The 17650-nt window shown below is 30.8% G+C and overlaps 2 protein-coding genes across 2 annotated transcripts; both read right to left on the bottom strand.

The window, feature by feature from the left end:
* Positions 1-1705: 1705 nt before the first annotated feature.
* On the bottom strand, positions 1706-5113 carry LOC114369604 (CRIB domain-containing protein RIC1-like). Its single transcript, XM_028326836.1, has 5 exons — positions 4895-5113; positions 4367-4529; positions 3954-4051; positions 3797-3857; positions 1706-2448 (listed from the first exon to the last, which is right to left on the bottom strand). The coding sequence occupies exons 2-5, from the start codon at positions 4500-4502 to the stop codon at positions 2036-2038; spliced, it is 708 nt and encodes a 235-aa protein (XP_028182637.1). The 5' UTR covers positions 4503-4529; positions 4895-5113; the 3' UTR covers positions 1706-2035.
* A 5142-nt stretch (positions 5114-10255) lies between these two features.
* On the bottom strand, positions 10256-16326 carry LOC114370043 (glycolipid transfer protein 1-like). Its single transcript, XM_028327334.1, has 7 exons — positions 16162-16326; positions 15059-15194; positions 14386-14441; positions 13982-14112; positions 12478-12613; positions 11826-11957; positions 10256-10660 (listed from the first exon to the last, which is right to left on the bottom strand). The coding sequence occupies exons 2-7, from the start codon at positions 15174-15176 to the stop codon at positions 10625-10627; spliced, it is 609 nt and encodes a 202-aa protein (XP_028183135.1). The 5' UTR covers positions 15177-15194; positions 16162-16326; the 3' UTR covers positions 10256-10624.
* Positions 16327-17650: the final 1324 nt, after the last annotated feature.

The raw sequence follows: 17650 nt of genomic DNA, 5'->3' as shown, positions 1-17650 counted from the left end.
ATGATTTCCAATGTTTATGTTGCTTATCTGGTTAGTGTCAGCAATATTGCTTTTTCTGGCCATTTTGGCATTTGTCAGCTAGAAAGAAGAAAAAAGATGAAAACTAACTGGCTTGGTTAAATATGGTTCATCGTGGTCCCATTCAATACAAACAATCCACTAATAATATTAATTTAAGCAAGGGTTAGGATGCATTTACACTTAACGAGTGGTGATGGATGTTGTTGGCTTAATGAATTAGGTGAAGCTGAACACCACCACTCCTTTATGTTATCTTCTTTGTGCCCTTTCCACTAATCTTCTATCTTGGTAGTTCAAATTCGATCAGGTCAATATTTTGGCTAATTGTCTTCATCCTCAATAATGTTCAGATGCATGTGGAGCAAGGTTCCTGTTCCAGCGATGATATTCGCGCTTCAAAGTTCCTGCAAGCCAACATTATTTCTTTAAAATAATATCGACTCAGGAGCAAAAGTTTTAGTTCTTCCTAGTTTCTAGTTTAGATGTATCAAAGCAAGATGCATTTGGAAATAAATGATTGCCAAATCTGTTGCTTTTCAAGTGCTGCCTTTGTTATACAAAATTGTGCCCTCCGAATCTTAATGCCAAAGAGCTTTGAGCATGGCAGTTTTTGTGCCCTTCTGCATGTGGAAGGAGCATACCAACAAATTATCATTGCCTTGGTTTACAACCATGCATGTTAATGCTATTTACCTTTTATGCTTCGGAATTCAGTAGTGATGAGCAATGGCATTGGCATTTGGCCATTGTATTCCCCTATATCTATTTGTTATTTGTGCTGTAAATATAATAAATTATTTGGTGAATTTTATATGGGTCGCACAATAAGATGAACTTTTTATATATTGAGATTCACACAATATATATAGTGTGTTTGTTATGTCATTTTAAATATGATAGCACAAAACCTAAAAAACTTTTACCATAAAAAGTAAGGAAGATTAAACTGAGGTTAAATTTGTCAAAACGGCAATCCTAACACGTACTTGGGGTTTATTTGGTAAAGAGGGATGAAAAAAAAATGAAAGTTGAGGAATGAAAAGAAATGATAGAAAGGGAAAAGTTAGGGTGTTTGACTGAAATGAAAAAGGGTATAAAAAAGATGAAATATTTGAATTAAAGTAATAGATAAATAAAAAAATAAAAAAATGATTCACTAAAATGTCCATTGTACCCGGATAATAATCGAAGCAAATTTGAAAGTTGCAATAGCTAAATAACTAATTAATCTCATAGAATAATTGATTATGTATGAAACTCAAGCATGTGTTATCCGGATCAATTTTAACAAATGAGTATTTGTTGTATAATGCACTCATCAACAATTGTGACTTCCACTCAAAGTTTTAAGATATGGGACTCTACATTATTTTCAATACCAAACACTTTATCTTACAACTTTCATCTCAAATCAATTGCAATTACTTTCGGCTATGATTCATCATCCCAAACAAACACACACTTAATGATATAGAATTTGTAGTTAGTACTCCTCTTTTATCCAACCAATATTCATAAACTAGTTTGACAAGAAATACAAATCTAAGGATCTTCTTTTTACAACTATGGTAAAATTAGTTATTGACTGACTAATATTATTGAAGTTCCAATAAAAAAAGAAAAATATATCAATACATAAATTTATAAACACGAGAAGAAATCCTAAATTATAACAAATATGAGGAAATTAAGAATTGAAGTCACACCTCCAATTAAAATAATTGCATCATAACCAGTAATAATTTACAACATGCAAAATAACATTTGTTTTTTCCTCTCCTCTCCCTCCCTAAGGTTTTGTTTGATTTAGGATGGGAGGAGAGAAATAGGAGAGAAATTTTGTACTTTTCATGTGGGACTTTCACCTTTTGCATTCTACTTTAATTTAAAAATTTCTCTTCTATTTTCATCCTCTAAATCAAACACACCCTAAAATCTTGAAACCTTGTTATGAATTTTTTTTATCATTATTAACATTTTTTTATATTACTCTCTAATAGACATTCACTTCAATTTAAATCCTAATGGCTGTAAGCCCACTTTCGGGTCCAGAACCAGACCCAAAATCTGAAATAGAAATATCAGTTAGAGAATCTACTTTGGATGATCTTCGAGACGAAGGCTTCTTCACCGAACTGTTTTCAGAGGCCTTTGATTTTCTTCGGTTTGTTTTGACACCAGTCGGTGGCATATCCTGTGATGACGAAGACTCTACACCATGGTTGGATCCACGACGGCGGTAGCCACCACTAGAGGACTCATGGTTGGAGGAGTCCGCAGAGGGGTCCGAGGAGCGATTGTGGCGGCGTATGGGCTTTTGTTTGGGCGCATCAGGATCAATGTCGATTGAAGTGTGTCGGGACTTGGGAATCAGGTGGTTGCGGATTTTGGAACGTTTGGAATTTGATGATGACTTTTTCTCACATTCTACAAAAATGGCATACTTGTGTAAGAGGAAGAAAAGAAGAAGAAATCAAATATTTTCTTTATCTCATTATAATTGTCGTCTTAAATTATTTTATATCAATAAAAAAATCAATAATTGAATCAAAGAGAATAACAATTTTACAAAATTAATCTTATGAATTTTACATAAACCAAGAAAAAATTAATTTATTTTAGTTTTTGATGTTCATCATTAATATTATAAGAAATATAAGTAGAAAAAATAATTAATATTAAATTAAAAAAATAAAATAAAAATTATTATTTATAGGCTTTTTTTTATACGATGCTTATTATGGGATAGAGTAAGAAACAATACTCTTTGCATCTATGCTGTCAACTGTAAAGTGTTTTTACACTGATATTTGTAAAAACATGAACTAAGTTTTTAGGAACTAATATTAAATAAGAAATAGGAGGCTATTTTTTTTTTAAGAGAGAAGGCTATTCAAAAACTTTAAATACAAACTATTCGACCGTTATATAAAGTTGGTGATAATTCCCAAACAAGCATATAAAGTTGTATGATTATGCATAACTATTAAATTCAATACATTTTAAGATACTTTAAGTAAAAATATACTGTACTCCTTGTATTATATACATTGTAAATTGAATAAATTATCAATTTGATCGTCTTTTGATTATCTTTAAGTGTTGAATATTTATCAGTTTAGTGTCTATATTATATATTTTCTAACATTTAAAAACTTTTTTTTTCAATACATGATGAATTAATTAACATGATTTTCAATACTTGAAAAATTATTTATATGGTTCTGTAAAAAAATATTTCTATAGTTTTTTATTTTAAGGACTATTTAAAAGTAATAATATTTTAATATGCAATTCATGATTTGTTTGTTGTAAACTATGAGAAAAAGGATAAAATACATTGATAATGTAAAAAAACTTATACTATCATCCCATCAAAATGATAAATTATTAAAATGATAAATTTGTTGATTTTTAAAATAAATTATCTTAAGATAATTCAAACAATAATTTATGATTGAATGATAATATTAAACTATCTGATAATGTATAGATATTAAACTCGCAAACTATTGGTAGCACAATATTCATATATTCTTTTCAGTTTTCATCCTCTTGAACCAAATCAAACAAATGTACCTATGCTTTTCCTCCCCTTCCAAAATGCATTGTAAAACTATCTAGTTCATATCTCTCTCGGTATCTCGTGCATAAAATATCATGTTATAGACCATTTATTAGCATCATGCATGATTCATGACTAGCTTGTAGAATGTAGTGTACGTGACGATCCTATAAGCAAGTAAAGATGATAAGTAGAGAAATATGTGCAAACCTTCAACTGTCTGAGTAGGGTTTCCTGATGGGGGTTCTTTTCCTCGTTTGATATCGTTCATCTGCATAAGTTTTCAAATTGCACACAAACTAATTTTTCTTAAGGAAGACGAGTTATGAACTAAAAAAAATTAAACACGAGAGAAAGAGAATAGTACCCAGCTTGGTGCATTTGCAGATGGATCATCTGATCCAATATGTGCCACATGCCTTACATCAGTTGGCAACCCAATTTGAAATTCTTCTTCTTTCTCTTCTACAAAATAATTATACCATTTATTTCACAAACTCACAATTTGCACAATTTGAAAATTTTATATTAATTAAATTACTAGAAAACTTAAATTAAAATATAACAATATATATGCATAAACCCCTGTCAACTAGTCAATATTCTAAATAAAATTATTCGCTTCTATCATTTTCAACCCTCCCTGTTCTTAAAAATGCATGTGTATATGTCTCTCACTCTTAAAGAAAAAAAATATAAATGTTAATAAATTCACTTGCATGGGGTCAAGAAAAATGCACTTTTCCATTTAATTTCTCTGAGAATGGAGATTGCACTTACCGAATATTTGGGATATGTATTTAAGGAGGCCTTTCACCTTGGTCGGCATTAATTTATGTAGATAAAGCTCGTTGATATATTTACACCAGAAATTAATTAACCTTCCACTAATTAAAAGGTGCTGGTGGTGGTGCATTCAATCTTCAATGGAATCAACTAAATCCTTGTGGAAAATAAAATAAGAAAAAGAAAAAGTTAGCCAAATGATCATATAAGAAATCTTCTTTGTACCAATTAATCATTTGATTGACCATATTACTTAATCACACAATAAATTGAGTGACTACGACATCTAAAAAATTCTCAAGTTTAATTTTTATATATTCTCAATCGATTAGAAGACATTGTTGACATGACTGGTAAGAATAAAGTTTTCTCACGTTGTGAGAAAAGAAAAAGTTTTGTTAATGTTTCTTTTCATTGTTTTAAACCACTTCTAACAGGGAAAATGTTACATGATGAAAATTGTGGGTTGGAAAAAGAAGTGACTGAGAGGAAAAAGATAAAGGTCATAACAAAAACACCAACCTGGCTTTACCTTGAGAACAAATATTAATATTAACCATATATGACTTTATAAGCCCATTTAGAAGTGAAGAAGAATTAAAACACACATGCATGCATGTCAAGTTCGAAAGGTGGGTGGGGGGGAGAGAAGTTATGCAAAGAAAAAGATGTGCATGGTTCTTGGTCGGTTGGTTGTGTAGGAGAAAAAACCAACCAAGAAGAGGGAGTCTTCAGGGTGGATAAATCTCAAAAGTGAAAACAAAGAGAGCAGTAGTTTTTGATCCCACCATCCCCCTAACCGGTTGAGAGTCAAATCAGAACCAGTAGCTCAACGTATTTTTAGGTGAAAATCCAGATAAGTAGCACTGCATTTTTTAGGTGCAAAGGCTATATTTGGGAAGTGGCTTTTTTTCTAATGAAAGCACGAGAAACATGGTTGAGAAATGATCATTAGTGAACCATTTAAAAGCTAAACTCATTCTATTAAAAAAAAGAATTGTTGGAATGGGACTTTTCAGCTTTGCATTTTCTTTACTTTGAATAAAATTGTGATAAAAGTCCGTTTTTATTTATATACATTTTTTATTATCATGTTATTGATATAAAGTATTTAAGTTTTATTGATGATTAATTTTCATAAAAAACTTGACTCACAATCATATTTTTTTATCTATAAGACTCAAACATGAAATGAAAATTAAATTCAACTTTACTGTGTATATATATCATTGAACAAGTATTATAGAAAAACATATATATGTACAATTATTTATTACCAGAAAGAGATTGGAATAGTAAGTACCGAAGTTTAAGGATAGCAACGAGGTGGGTGGGTTGGGAACGGTTTGGCTCTCCTCATTCCTGTTCTTTTAAAAGATGAAATGAGTACGTGTTATAAAAGAGACAGATTTAAAACTTTAATATCTATCCTCATCCTTGTAAGGTTTTACGGGTTTAGGTATACCAGTGGATAACTTACTACACTTTTTTTATAATTTTAATTTACTTATATATATTTTAAATAAATTATATATTAATTTTTTAATTATATTTTAATTCAAACAATATATAAATATAATGAATAATAAAAAAAATTAAAGATAAAAATTAAGAATTCAATTATATTTTTAGTTATATATATATATATATATAAAAGTTTGTTATTTAATTATTTAACTATTTGATTTATATTTAAAAGAATTATAATAAAATAATCCTTAATATGTATTATGTATAAGCATTGTGACAAAAAATTATAAAAAATTATAATAATAACGCATACGAATATAATTTGATACTTATCTCATTTTCACTTAAAAAGTTTGAATAATATCCGTATTCGTATCTAGTCAAAATGAAAATTTCTTATCAAAATTAGAGAGACATCGATAAATATCGGATTATTTATCATTCATATGATGATTCTCTTTTTATTGCATAAAAAGTACATCATCATCATCATCATCATCATGATGTGATTTTTTGAGTATGATACTTTTATTTTTAGCATCATCATCATCATGTGATTTTTTGAGTATGATACTTTTATTTTTAGCGTTTATATTAATAATCTCTTACAAGGATACACAATGTGATATGTTTCTTGCATAACAAGAGGTATCAATGTAACATATTTCAAACAATTAATTAGGTTCTAAAAAAGCCTTGCACAATCTCAAAAAACCATATGGAGTGTCAATATAAGTATTATTATTATTATTATTATTGAAATAGTATTGTGATTATTATTGCTTCCTTATTAGTAATTTAGGGAATCTTTGTATTTTCATTTATAATATAGCGATACTAATACTAATTGATACAAAAGCTTTTATACGAAAGTTAAAAATTTAAAAGAAATCATAGTAGGAGAGGAAAAAAAATAAGGTTAAAAACTTAAAATAAATAAATAATGTATAGAAACTTTTGTATTCTTCATTTATCAGTAAAATCATTTTTCTTTAATATGAAAATATTTTATAACGTAAAATCATTTCATTACGAGATTTATTTTTTTTGTGAATACTTCATTACTGAGTTTAGTGCTTAGTTATTTTTTGTCACATCATAACGTATATCTATACACGTCTTTTTCTACTTTCAAAATTGAAATTATCATCCGTGACATTTTCTCAAATCTTGTATCAAATTATTTTTGTGTTCAGCACGGTAGACATTAAAGCTCTTGGAGACATATTATCCTTGTAACACCTTCTACCCTAACATATATATACTTGAGAAAAACATATAAAAATTTAAAATTTAATTAAATTAATTTTATTTAAATCACTTAAACAAATTCATGTGGTTAAAATGGTCATATTCACTTCATTGTTAGCAAATAAAACTTATTAAAATATCTCTAACTCAAAACAAGGTGGTTCAAAACTCCAAAAAATAAACTAAAGACTTAGCATGTGAAACAAAATGATAAAAATTACATGTCCAAAACTTCATGCAATTAATAGAGAATCAAATGTCTTAATGTCACATTCTTTCCGAACATTATGTTCCATCATCCTCTAACATGAAGTTCTCCATAATCATTCACCTAATCATCTACTCCTACGAACACAAAGTTTGATATCATCACATGATTCAAACACAAACAACACACATGAAGTGAATTATCACATTCCTAACTAATAAAAAAAAATGGGACAACATAGATATACACGTCATATAAATGAAATATAGCTTACTTTAGCATAGCTCATGTCATTCCACCACTTATCGTGTAACATCGCATCTCAACACTACACGTCTCACACATTTTCACATCATTCACATACTTAAGGATTAAAACACAATATCACTTAACCAATCAATATTGATCAATACAAAAGCGTTATGCAACAAATATACTAAGACTCAATCTTATATACAATGTGGTACCATGTCACTAAAAAATCTCGTCGAGTGCCCATGAGTACATGACAAGACAGACCACACACTGGTAAGTCAAGTCACTCTCACTAAGTAAATTCATAGGGATACCAATCAAGGTCACTCTGTTTAGCATAGGCTTCAAGGAACATTCAAACTAAGTGTATTTATCCCCAAGGCCTACACTCTGAAGAGTCCGTCAGGGTCTCTCCCTCCTAATTCAGGTCCGACCCAGAAAATATTTTAGCACGCAGCTATCTATGAACTGTTTCAAAATACACGACTCAATTGTTCTCAAAATAATTTTAATTCATCGCGCCTCAAAGTAATTAAACTCGTCGTGTTCCCACGGTGAATCTCATCATAATACTCGTCGTGCACTAACTTGTCACCCTTAAAGGGTCTCACAGTAGTGTGATTGTACGGTTCATAGCTCACAAATCAATGCACACAACACTCAATACACGTGTGATCTCATAATTTAACACATACTCAATTTGTCACTTAGACATAATTCATCACACTTTCATAATCCTAAGACAACACGTTATCACGTCTCATGCATTATATACATGTCACACAATATTAATATGTTATGTTCATATGATTAAATCCCTCAAAAAATTTCACATAATCATATCAAAATCAAAGGAATCAAAATCATAAATAAAAAAACATGAAAACACCAAGAGCACTCAATTTTATAAACCAATTCGCATCAGGTCATCAGTTGGTCTATCAAACTCAACAATCTCGTAATTATAATCATAAAGGAAGAATCACAATACAATAAACATTCCAAAATAAATCCCAATTTGATCCTCTAAAGATCCCTATACATGTTCATTCTAATCCCAATTGTGATAAACTCATCTTTTACCTCTAAGCGGACTCACGTGTGTAGTCTGATAGTGATAGCGACATCTCTAGTGGTTTCCTAAGATTTCTCAAGTTTTTCCTCTGGTTGCTCTACTAGGATTTCCAAGCGTTAGAGAGAAAAGAAAGAAATTGGAGCCTCCATTTTATTGTTTTCGTGTGAGGGGTATTTCTCTCACCATAGACATTATTGCACAAATCCCAACAGTGGTGGTGTGCGAAAATGAGTTCCGAACCTGGTGTCAAATTTCTCGACAATCTAATGATTAATGAGTCTGGAATCGTAGTTTTACTAAGACAAGTTTGGGTGTATACGGAAAAAAGAGAGCTACGTGCAAAGAATATTTCACACACCACAGACATTATTTCACAAATTTCAATGGTGGAAATGTGCAAAAATGAGTTTTGAACCTGGTGTTCAAATTTCACAACGATCTAACGATTAACAAGCTTAGGATCATAGTTTTATTGAAATAGGGTTGAATATATGCAGGGAAAAAAAGAGGATTTTGGAAAAGGGGGAAGGGAAGATAAATTTGAGAGAAGAGGGAGTATAAAAACATATCGTAGATGTAAAAATTGACCAAATATGTTCTTATTGATAACTATTCTTTACTCTATTTTTTATTTTATAAAAAGGAATTTTATTTTACTTTCTATCAAATGAAAAAATAAAACATTCTTTTTATTTTCTAAGAACATATATTTATTTTATTTACCTTAAAACCATTATTTTAATTAATAAAATTATTTCTCTTTATTTATTTAATTACAAAAATTTCATTATTTTCCTAAAACTCTATTTTTAAATAAAATCATTTTTAATTTATTTTGTAAAAAACAAGATGGTACAATCCTCGTTTTGAACAACTTTGAGAGGTGTGTAGTATAAGGATTTTGAAAATACAAGAATTGAATGATTGGAGCATGGATGCAACATCCTCTAACTGCATAACTCATGAGAGTGAGAGTTTAAAGGGTTCTAACTTCTAAGCTTTTAGCATGCTTTTGGGATTATAATGAATGGCTACATTAAAGGAGCTTGAAACAGAGAAGTTAGCAATATTAGAGATTGATTTAATTAGGAAACAAGGACATGAATGTAGTGCTGTGACTAAATATTTTGTGCTCCAATTTTTAATTTATTATTGACTTAAATATGTTTTTCACTTTTAGGTTACTACCTAAAAAATATGTTTATTTTATTTTATTATCTGATATTTTCAAACTTTTACTTTTGGTATCTACCATTAGTTTAAGTCTAATTAGTAATGGTGTGACACTCTTAATTTGTCGCATCATTACTTAGCGAACCAATACAAATGACAGGTACCAAAAGCAAAAGTTTGAAAATGTCAGATAGTAAAATAACATAAAAAATACTTTTTAGATAATAAACTGAAAAATGATATAATATTAAAAATATGAAAAACATATTTAAGCCTGTGTTATTCACTGACATTCAGGATTTAAATAAAGCAATAAACCAATATATAGTGTATCACTAAAACCTTCAAAATATAAATTCACACCAACCAAATTATCTTAAACAAACCTGGAAAAAAATGTTGGGGATACAACTACTTGAAAAGGAATCTAAAATTCTAGAGAGAATGCAGATCACATCTTTCATCACTTTCATAAACAGTAGTAAGTTTTATAATTGAATAAGATTTATATGACCAAGCAGCCATCCATATGTTGAGCCAAAGTTTGATGAGTTTGATTCTAGTCAATTAGTACTCTATAATCACCAAGATACTCTATACGGTATTGCAGAAAACAAGTTACTAAACTCCATTAGCCTTAACCTTCATAATAAACAACCAACTGATAGTAACAAATTGACATAGAAACACTACATGATGTTAATAGAGTACTTAACGGCACAACATGAAAGCCAATGCTTATTTATCATGCTAATAAAGTTGATATGAAATGAGAGTGAGCATGCAAGAGCTACTCGTCAGGAACTTCTGAATCTGTGATTCATGATGCCTTCATATCATCTAAGCGAAATCGAGCCTGTTCAAAAAGAGCAAGTTTGGTGAGCTCCAGGTAAAAGTTTTAAAATTGAAAATAGCTAATATAGCCTACCATTCCCCGCTCCCACCATCAAAATAAACCTTTTTGTGCATCCCGACTACCATTGATGTTTACTAGATTATCTTTACTATGTTTTCTCTTCTTAATTGTACCCTCACACTGAAAATCTTGCAGAACAATCTATGTTATACTTAGGAAAGCATTGGATATAGCCAAGAGCACATGATCGTATCTTTAAAAGCATAAAAAAAAACTTTGTACCCCATTGCCCAGAGGCTCTTCGCTATGCGAAGGTATGGGGGAGGAATATTGTACGCAGCCTTACCCTTGCATATGCAAAGAGGCTGTTTCCGGATTCGAACCCATGACCAACAAGTCACCAAGGCACAACTTTACCGCTGCACCAGGGCTCGCCCTCAAACTTCGTACCCATTGCCCAGAGGCTCTTCGCTATGCGAAGGTATGGGGGAGGGATGTTGTACGCAGCCTTACCCTTGCATATGCAAAGAGGCTGTTTCCGGATTCGAACCCATGACCAACAAGTCACCAAGGCACAACTTTACCGCTGCACCAGGGCTCGCCCTCGTATCTTTAAAAGCATATTTGACTGAAAATGAAATAATGTAGCTTTTGCATCGGATTGAAAATTGTATACCAACTTTCCAAATATAAATCATTTCACTTCAAACTTAATTTTCACCAAAATGAATTCTGCAGAATCAAGATCTAAAATCAAGTTTGTATACACTAGCCAAAATACACTATTGGTCACTCGTAATACTTCCAACTTTCTTCAGTTATTTATTTAAGAAGTCGGTGTATTGATGTCATGTATTGTCTTTACAAACTACAAAGTAACCTGCATACGCTGATAAAAAAAAAAAAGTAACCTGCATACTTATTAAACTATGATAAAATGATTTTTCTCAAGGAACTGCTAGGATTATCAATGCAATATGCTATAATAATGATGATGCAATATTTGAATCATTTTAATTTTATAGAAGATATTGCTAAGAGAATATGACTCGAACTAGACTTGATGATGCATACATTTCAATGTCATCTTCCAGTTCATTCAAATAAATGTCGTTTTACTATCATTTTAAGTCATAAAAATAATCCAAGATATGTTAGTTCTTACCAAAAACTTGTGAATCTCTTGAAGGAGAGGAGAAAAGGTTGTACAAAATTTCTCGATATCAGCATTGATATCGCCAGTGCCTCCTATCACGTTCATAAACTTCTTCCTATCAGGAGCAAGCTTCATGACAACCTGTAGGTCAAATATTTAGTACATCCCAAAACCATATTCAGTTGCATATACTATATTGTCACTTCATAAATAGAAAAACAATGGAAAAAGACAAATAAAACAACAAGGGAACAATAATTGAGACAGACAGACAAGGTAAAATTGCACGGTATTTAAATGTTTTGATCTAAATTAAATAGACTACAAGAAAGTGCAAAGAAACTAGAAGATGTAGGCATATTTTATTGTCAGTATTTTAATGCTTTACATGACTACAACATCGTTATGCTCTTTTATTTACAAACTTCTGGGCTACATGTCTAAATACTGAAAAGATAGTAGAGAATTGACAGCACAATGGTGCAAATGGTAAACTCAACAGGGTTTTCTAGGATGATTATTCAATGCACAGCCATTGACATTCCATAGACTTAGGCATGCAAGAGTGCAAGACTATTTATAGACCTTGAATAGATCACTAAGCTGTGTTTCTATCAAAAACTTTCAAGATCGTATCAACAAAGCATAAAAAAGAACATACCGTGAAGCTTGAACTAGCAAGCCAACCATGCCACTTCTTCAGAGTCTTGTTATACGAATCTGTACATGCTTGTGACATTGGCCAATCTTCATGCTCGATTAAGTTTCGGAACAAAGCCACCAAGAAATCCATTGCTCTGAAGATTTTACATGTTAGAAAAATAAATGTATCATAAAATAATATTGCATGAACAAATATGGCAACAAATAATCATTAGCTAGGGTCTCTGACCACCAAATAAAAATTATCACATGTATGCCTCAACCCCTGGAGAAGAATAAGCTGAACTAGACAACTACCTGAAGCTCGACAACAATCTCAAGAAATAAAAGAAAATAAAATCTAATTGAAGCAAGTGTAAAGGATTCACCATAGTACTGGGGAAAAAATGCAATGACAACACAAGTTGTTTCCCACTATGTGGGGTAAGCTAAATGATTGTCATTGTACAGTGACAAAAACCAAGTCTTCAAAAAGGTCATTTAGATCTACATCTGTTGCAAGGCAGCAATATTATCATTTCAGCAACACTTAGCTTATGCTCTTTTGGCACTTTATCTCTTAGGGTTAGCTTACCTGTTTTACTAGTTTTCACATTTTCTAATATCTCATTGTTTGTTTTCTTATTTAGTTAGGATTATTGTTAATAAAGGTTAGGGCTTTAAGTTTTATAGACAACATCAATCTGTAGGTTTCTAACACATTAAAATATCAAGAGCATATTTTTCTATCACTTTGTGCGGAAGAACCAAGGTAGCTAAACCACGCAACTTGTGGTATGAATGACCTCCAATTTTCACCTCAAAGCTTGTTCTAGTATTTGTCCTTTTGAATCTACATTTCATATGTTCAGTTTTACTTAATCGAAATTCACGTGACTCCAAAACTTCTGCCACTATTCTAGTTTACCATTTAGTCATTTATTCCAAACAAACTAGAAATGGATTCTAGCTTTTGATCATTTAGAAGAAAGAGACAGACATTGTCTTTGCTGATCCACAGCCTAAGTTACATAAGCATATCACGACACATTTGTAATGTTAAACATTCTTGTATCCACACATGCATGGATTATGCATACACATTAATATTTCTATCTAACCTCTCTTAGTTATGGCCAGTTTCATGTCACATTAAGATCCAAATTTTGGAAAGCACACCCCAAATAACTTGAGATTTCTTCCAGAAATTTGTTTCTAGGTATAGATGTATAATTATATTTCGGAAAAATGACTCATTTGGTCCTTATACTAGCAAAAACTTTACCTAGTGTAGAGACTAAACAGTAAATTTTGTACAACTATAGGGACTAAATGAGTAATTTTTCCTAATTTTTTTTATCTAATCTTTATCCTATGGCCATTTTAACTTCATACATGATGCAATCTGTGCTTGGAAAAAAAAAACCTATTACAAATTTTAGAAAATGTTCTCAAATAACAGATTTGGGAATATCATACCAATATGAAACACAAGTTAAATGCAAATGTATGATGTTCATTACCTTGTCAGCCAAAGAAGTCCATTGGTACAACTGGATGATGATTTAGCTGTTTTAGTTTCAACCTCTACCTGTACCAAACTGTACAGGTAGTTAAATCTGGATGGATTGGAAGAATACATAGTTTCCAATCTCTGCTAAGAAAAACAATATAGTATATAGTTAGAACAAATAGCATATGATCCCAATATTATTAAGATTTAGATAATGTACACACTTATAATTGTTAAACAACTTAAAATGAAAAACTTTTTATGCAAGTCAGACAGAAACCCACGAATTAAAACAAGATTTATCACAGCCAAACACTAATGTATAGCTATACCATGTTACTAAAGCTGCAAGAAAGTATCTGACAAAGCATATGGTCACATAAGAGTCAGATAGAGCAATTGACAAAAACATACCGATATGTTACCACCTATGTCAGATTTAACAAGGGCCATAGCAGCTCCAAACTTATCTGCCATAAGAAAAGTGTTAGCTCTTTTCAACCATGGCACAAGTATTCCTTTAATGCTTAAGCAAGCACTAAACTTGGGTGCATAGGTTCACAGTCAATTGTGTTTGACATGTTGCAGTTGTAGAGTTAGACTTATAAATAAAAATCACTTCACATTAATAGTCATGGATCTAGAAAGATTCCTTATCATCCTGTTTTGTATATCTGCTATCTTTATCATGAATTCTGTCCTTATAAATGAAGATATAGATACCTAAGTTACAGAGAAAGATAAATTAAAAGCAAGCAAAACATTTTCCACATTTTTGTGATGAAAAGAATATCTCTGGATGAATGCTGAGAGGACAGGATCAACAAAAGTCCATTATGGAAAAACTCATTTTATGCATCTTAACTGGCTCAAACAGGGGATAATTCATTCAAACTTAGCAAATATAATATCATTTAACACACCACAGATTATAAAAAAATGATAATTAGATTGCCCCTAACCATTAAAAAAAAGACAAAATAAATGGAGGAAACGCTCGGAAAATGTCCATAATCCAAAATAACATCAAAATTTTCTTTTCTTTTTTTAGTTTTGTGCCAATAACAAGGTAAGGAACAAGATGCACCTATTACAGGCAATATGTGCTTGCACGCATCCAAGAAAGGCTTGCTCAGAATTTCTCCTTGATCAGACTTTACATGCTCAATTTCTTGCAGTGCAGGAGTGAAGACAGTCCCCTCCATTTTAGGGCTTTGTTGCACCTGGCAAGACCATGACCAAACAAATACATTAGCATTAGCTTATCATAAATTGAAGCTACATATAAGTCACTGAAGTATACAAATATCGCTTTTCTTACTCCAGGTAGACAAATATAAGAATGTGAAGTTAGGAAGAACTATTCCGATCTTCCATGGGAAGCATACAAACTCATAGGTGGGAAATAGTAATTGATTCAGCTGATACAAGTAATGTATCCTTGTAATGAACAATTTCTAAAGTAGAGAAATGAAGAAAAAATAAAATTAACTTGACATTGTATAGATAGATTTTCTCCTCTATCTTGATAGTTTGTAAAATAGAAAAAATGGGAATTTCTTTAAAAAAAATATTCTGTAAACAGATTTTTAACTCAAAAACATCTGAAATCTCAAAACATAAGTTGTCCCAACTCCCAAACATGCTCTAACTGTGAGAAATATCCAAATAAAAAATAATCACTCTAGGAACAGTAGTTCTATAGAAACGAATTTAAACTTGATTGCACTCATAACACATCAAAAGCTTAAACTTTGGTTACAGGTAGTGGTTCTAAATCCTATAAGATCATCACAATTTGCTGGCCTATCACACATAATACGTTACAAACTGAGATTGGGGAAATTTCAATGAACAAAAGTTTCCATCCTAGGATTTCTGGATGAGACACCCACTTGAGAGGCTTAATTAAAAAGTGGCAAATTCACTGAACCATGGCATGCTAATTAATAAATAAATAACAGATCTTGTTCCAGCTAATTAGTTTTCCCTTGGTGTAGAAAATAGCAAGCGACTAACCCAGAAACTGAAACAGAGTTCAGAAAAAAGAAGAATTTAGAATACCCATTATGCTAATTTTCCAAAAGAATCAAAATTTAGAATCCATTTTTCTCAAGAAACAAACGAACAACATGCATTGATCCATGAACAGAAAAAAAGAAAAAAATAGAGAAGAGATGATGTGCATACACAGTATGCTGCAGCAGGAATTGAAGGGACTGTGATCTGAATGGAATTGGCGTTGGCGTTGGCGTTGGCGTTGGCGTTGGCGTTGGCGTTGAGGAATGAAAATCAGATTTGAAGTTACTCCTTGGTTCCTAAATTTTAAAAAACAAATTTGCAATTTTTTTATTTAAAAAATGATAATTCAGTAATACCAATATGCTAGATTTTACACTCATACGTAAAGTCTATAAAATTATTCATTATAGTTATTATTTATTATTTATTTTTTTATATCCTCATTAAATTTCATGTCTTTCTTTATTTTAATTATTATTATATTACTGTTCAACATGTTCAGTAATTCCCATTTTCCTTCTTGTTACTTTTATTTTCCCTCGAAATATGTACAACTTCAAAGAATGTAAATCGTTTTTAAAATTATTTAAAATTTCATTTTACTTCAGTAATGAGTTACTCATAAAATTATATTTTCTATTTGTGTAATAATAAACTCAAATTAAAATTACTAAAAATACAATTTAAAAATTCAATAGAATATTTGTTTTACATTGCAAAATATTGGTCACGAGATTTATAAAAAAAAACAATATTGGTAACATGAAAATACTAATATTTAATGAATTTTGGACTAAAAACTCATTATTTTTCAAATTTAATTTAGAAATATTATTGTATTTTATCATATAAAATATTTAAAATTAAAATTGAAATTATATATAACCATCAAATTTATAAAAAAAATCACTAAACATAAATTGTAATTGACAGAGAATAGAAAAAATATGGAAAATATAAAAGAGAAAGAAATATTTTTTAAATTAAAAAATATAATACATTAATATTTTTAAATTAAAATTTGAGAAACAAAAGAATGAGTTAACTAAGATCCCGTTCGAGATGATTTTAGTTTATAAGTTTGAAATTCTAAAAAACTTTACTCAGTTTTATATTTGAGTTATCAATTTTAATTTTTATTTGATAACTACTTTTGAAATCCTAAAAAATCCAACCTCAAAATCCCTCCTCTTCAATACCAATTACTCTCTAGCGACACCTATCTCCTCCCTCCTCGATGACACCTCGCCTCCCTGACCACCATCATTGTCACATCGTCACCCTACACCACCAGAATCGCACCACTATCCCAAAACTACATGTGACCAAGTTGATCTCAAATAAGGGAGACAATTTTAAATCTTGGGAGTGATACAAGAGGAGACGGTGGTCGGTGAGAAGGACAAAGGGCAAGAAGAGATGGTGGTGGTGGGTGGGCGAGAAAGAGACAAAAAGGAGATGACAATAGTGGTGGATGAGTAGCACGCACAAGAGAAAGCAGCGACATGAGGGAGAGAGACAACAGTGGCGTGAAAGAGAACAACAACATAGAGAAAAGTGAAGAGACTTTCAATTAGGGTAAAACAAAACCAACACACAATCCTAAAACCTTTATTTTGTTTGTGGTTAATGGTAAAATCAATTTTAAAATCCAGTA

This window comes from Glycine soja, chromosome 10 (genome assembly GCF_004193775.1).
Source record: "Glycine soja cultivar W05 chromosome 10, ASM419377v2, whole genome shotgun sequence".
Lineage (NCBI taxonomy): Eukaryota > Viridiplantae > Streptophyta > Magnoliopsida > Fabales > Fabaceae > Glycine > Glycine soja.
This window is presented reverse-complemented; position numbering and strand designations above follow the sequence as displayed.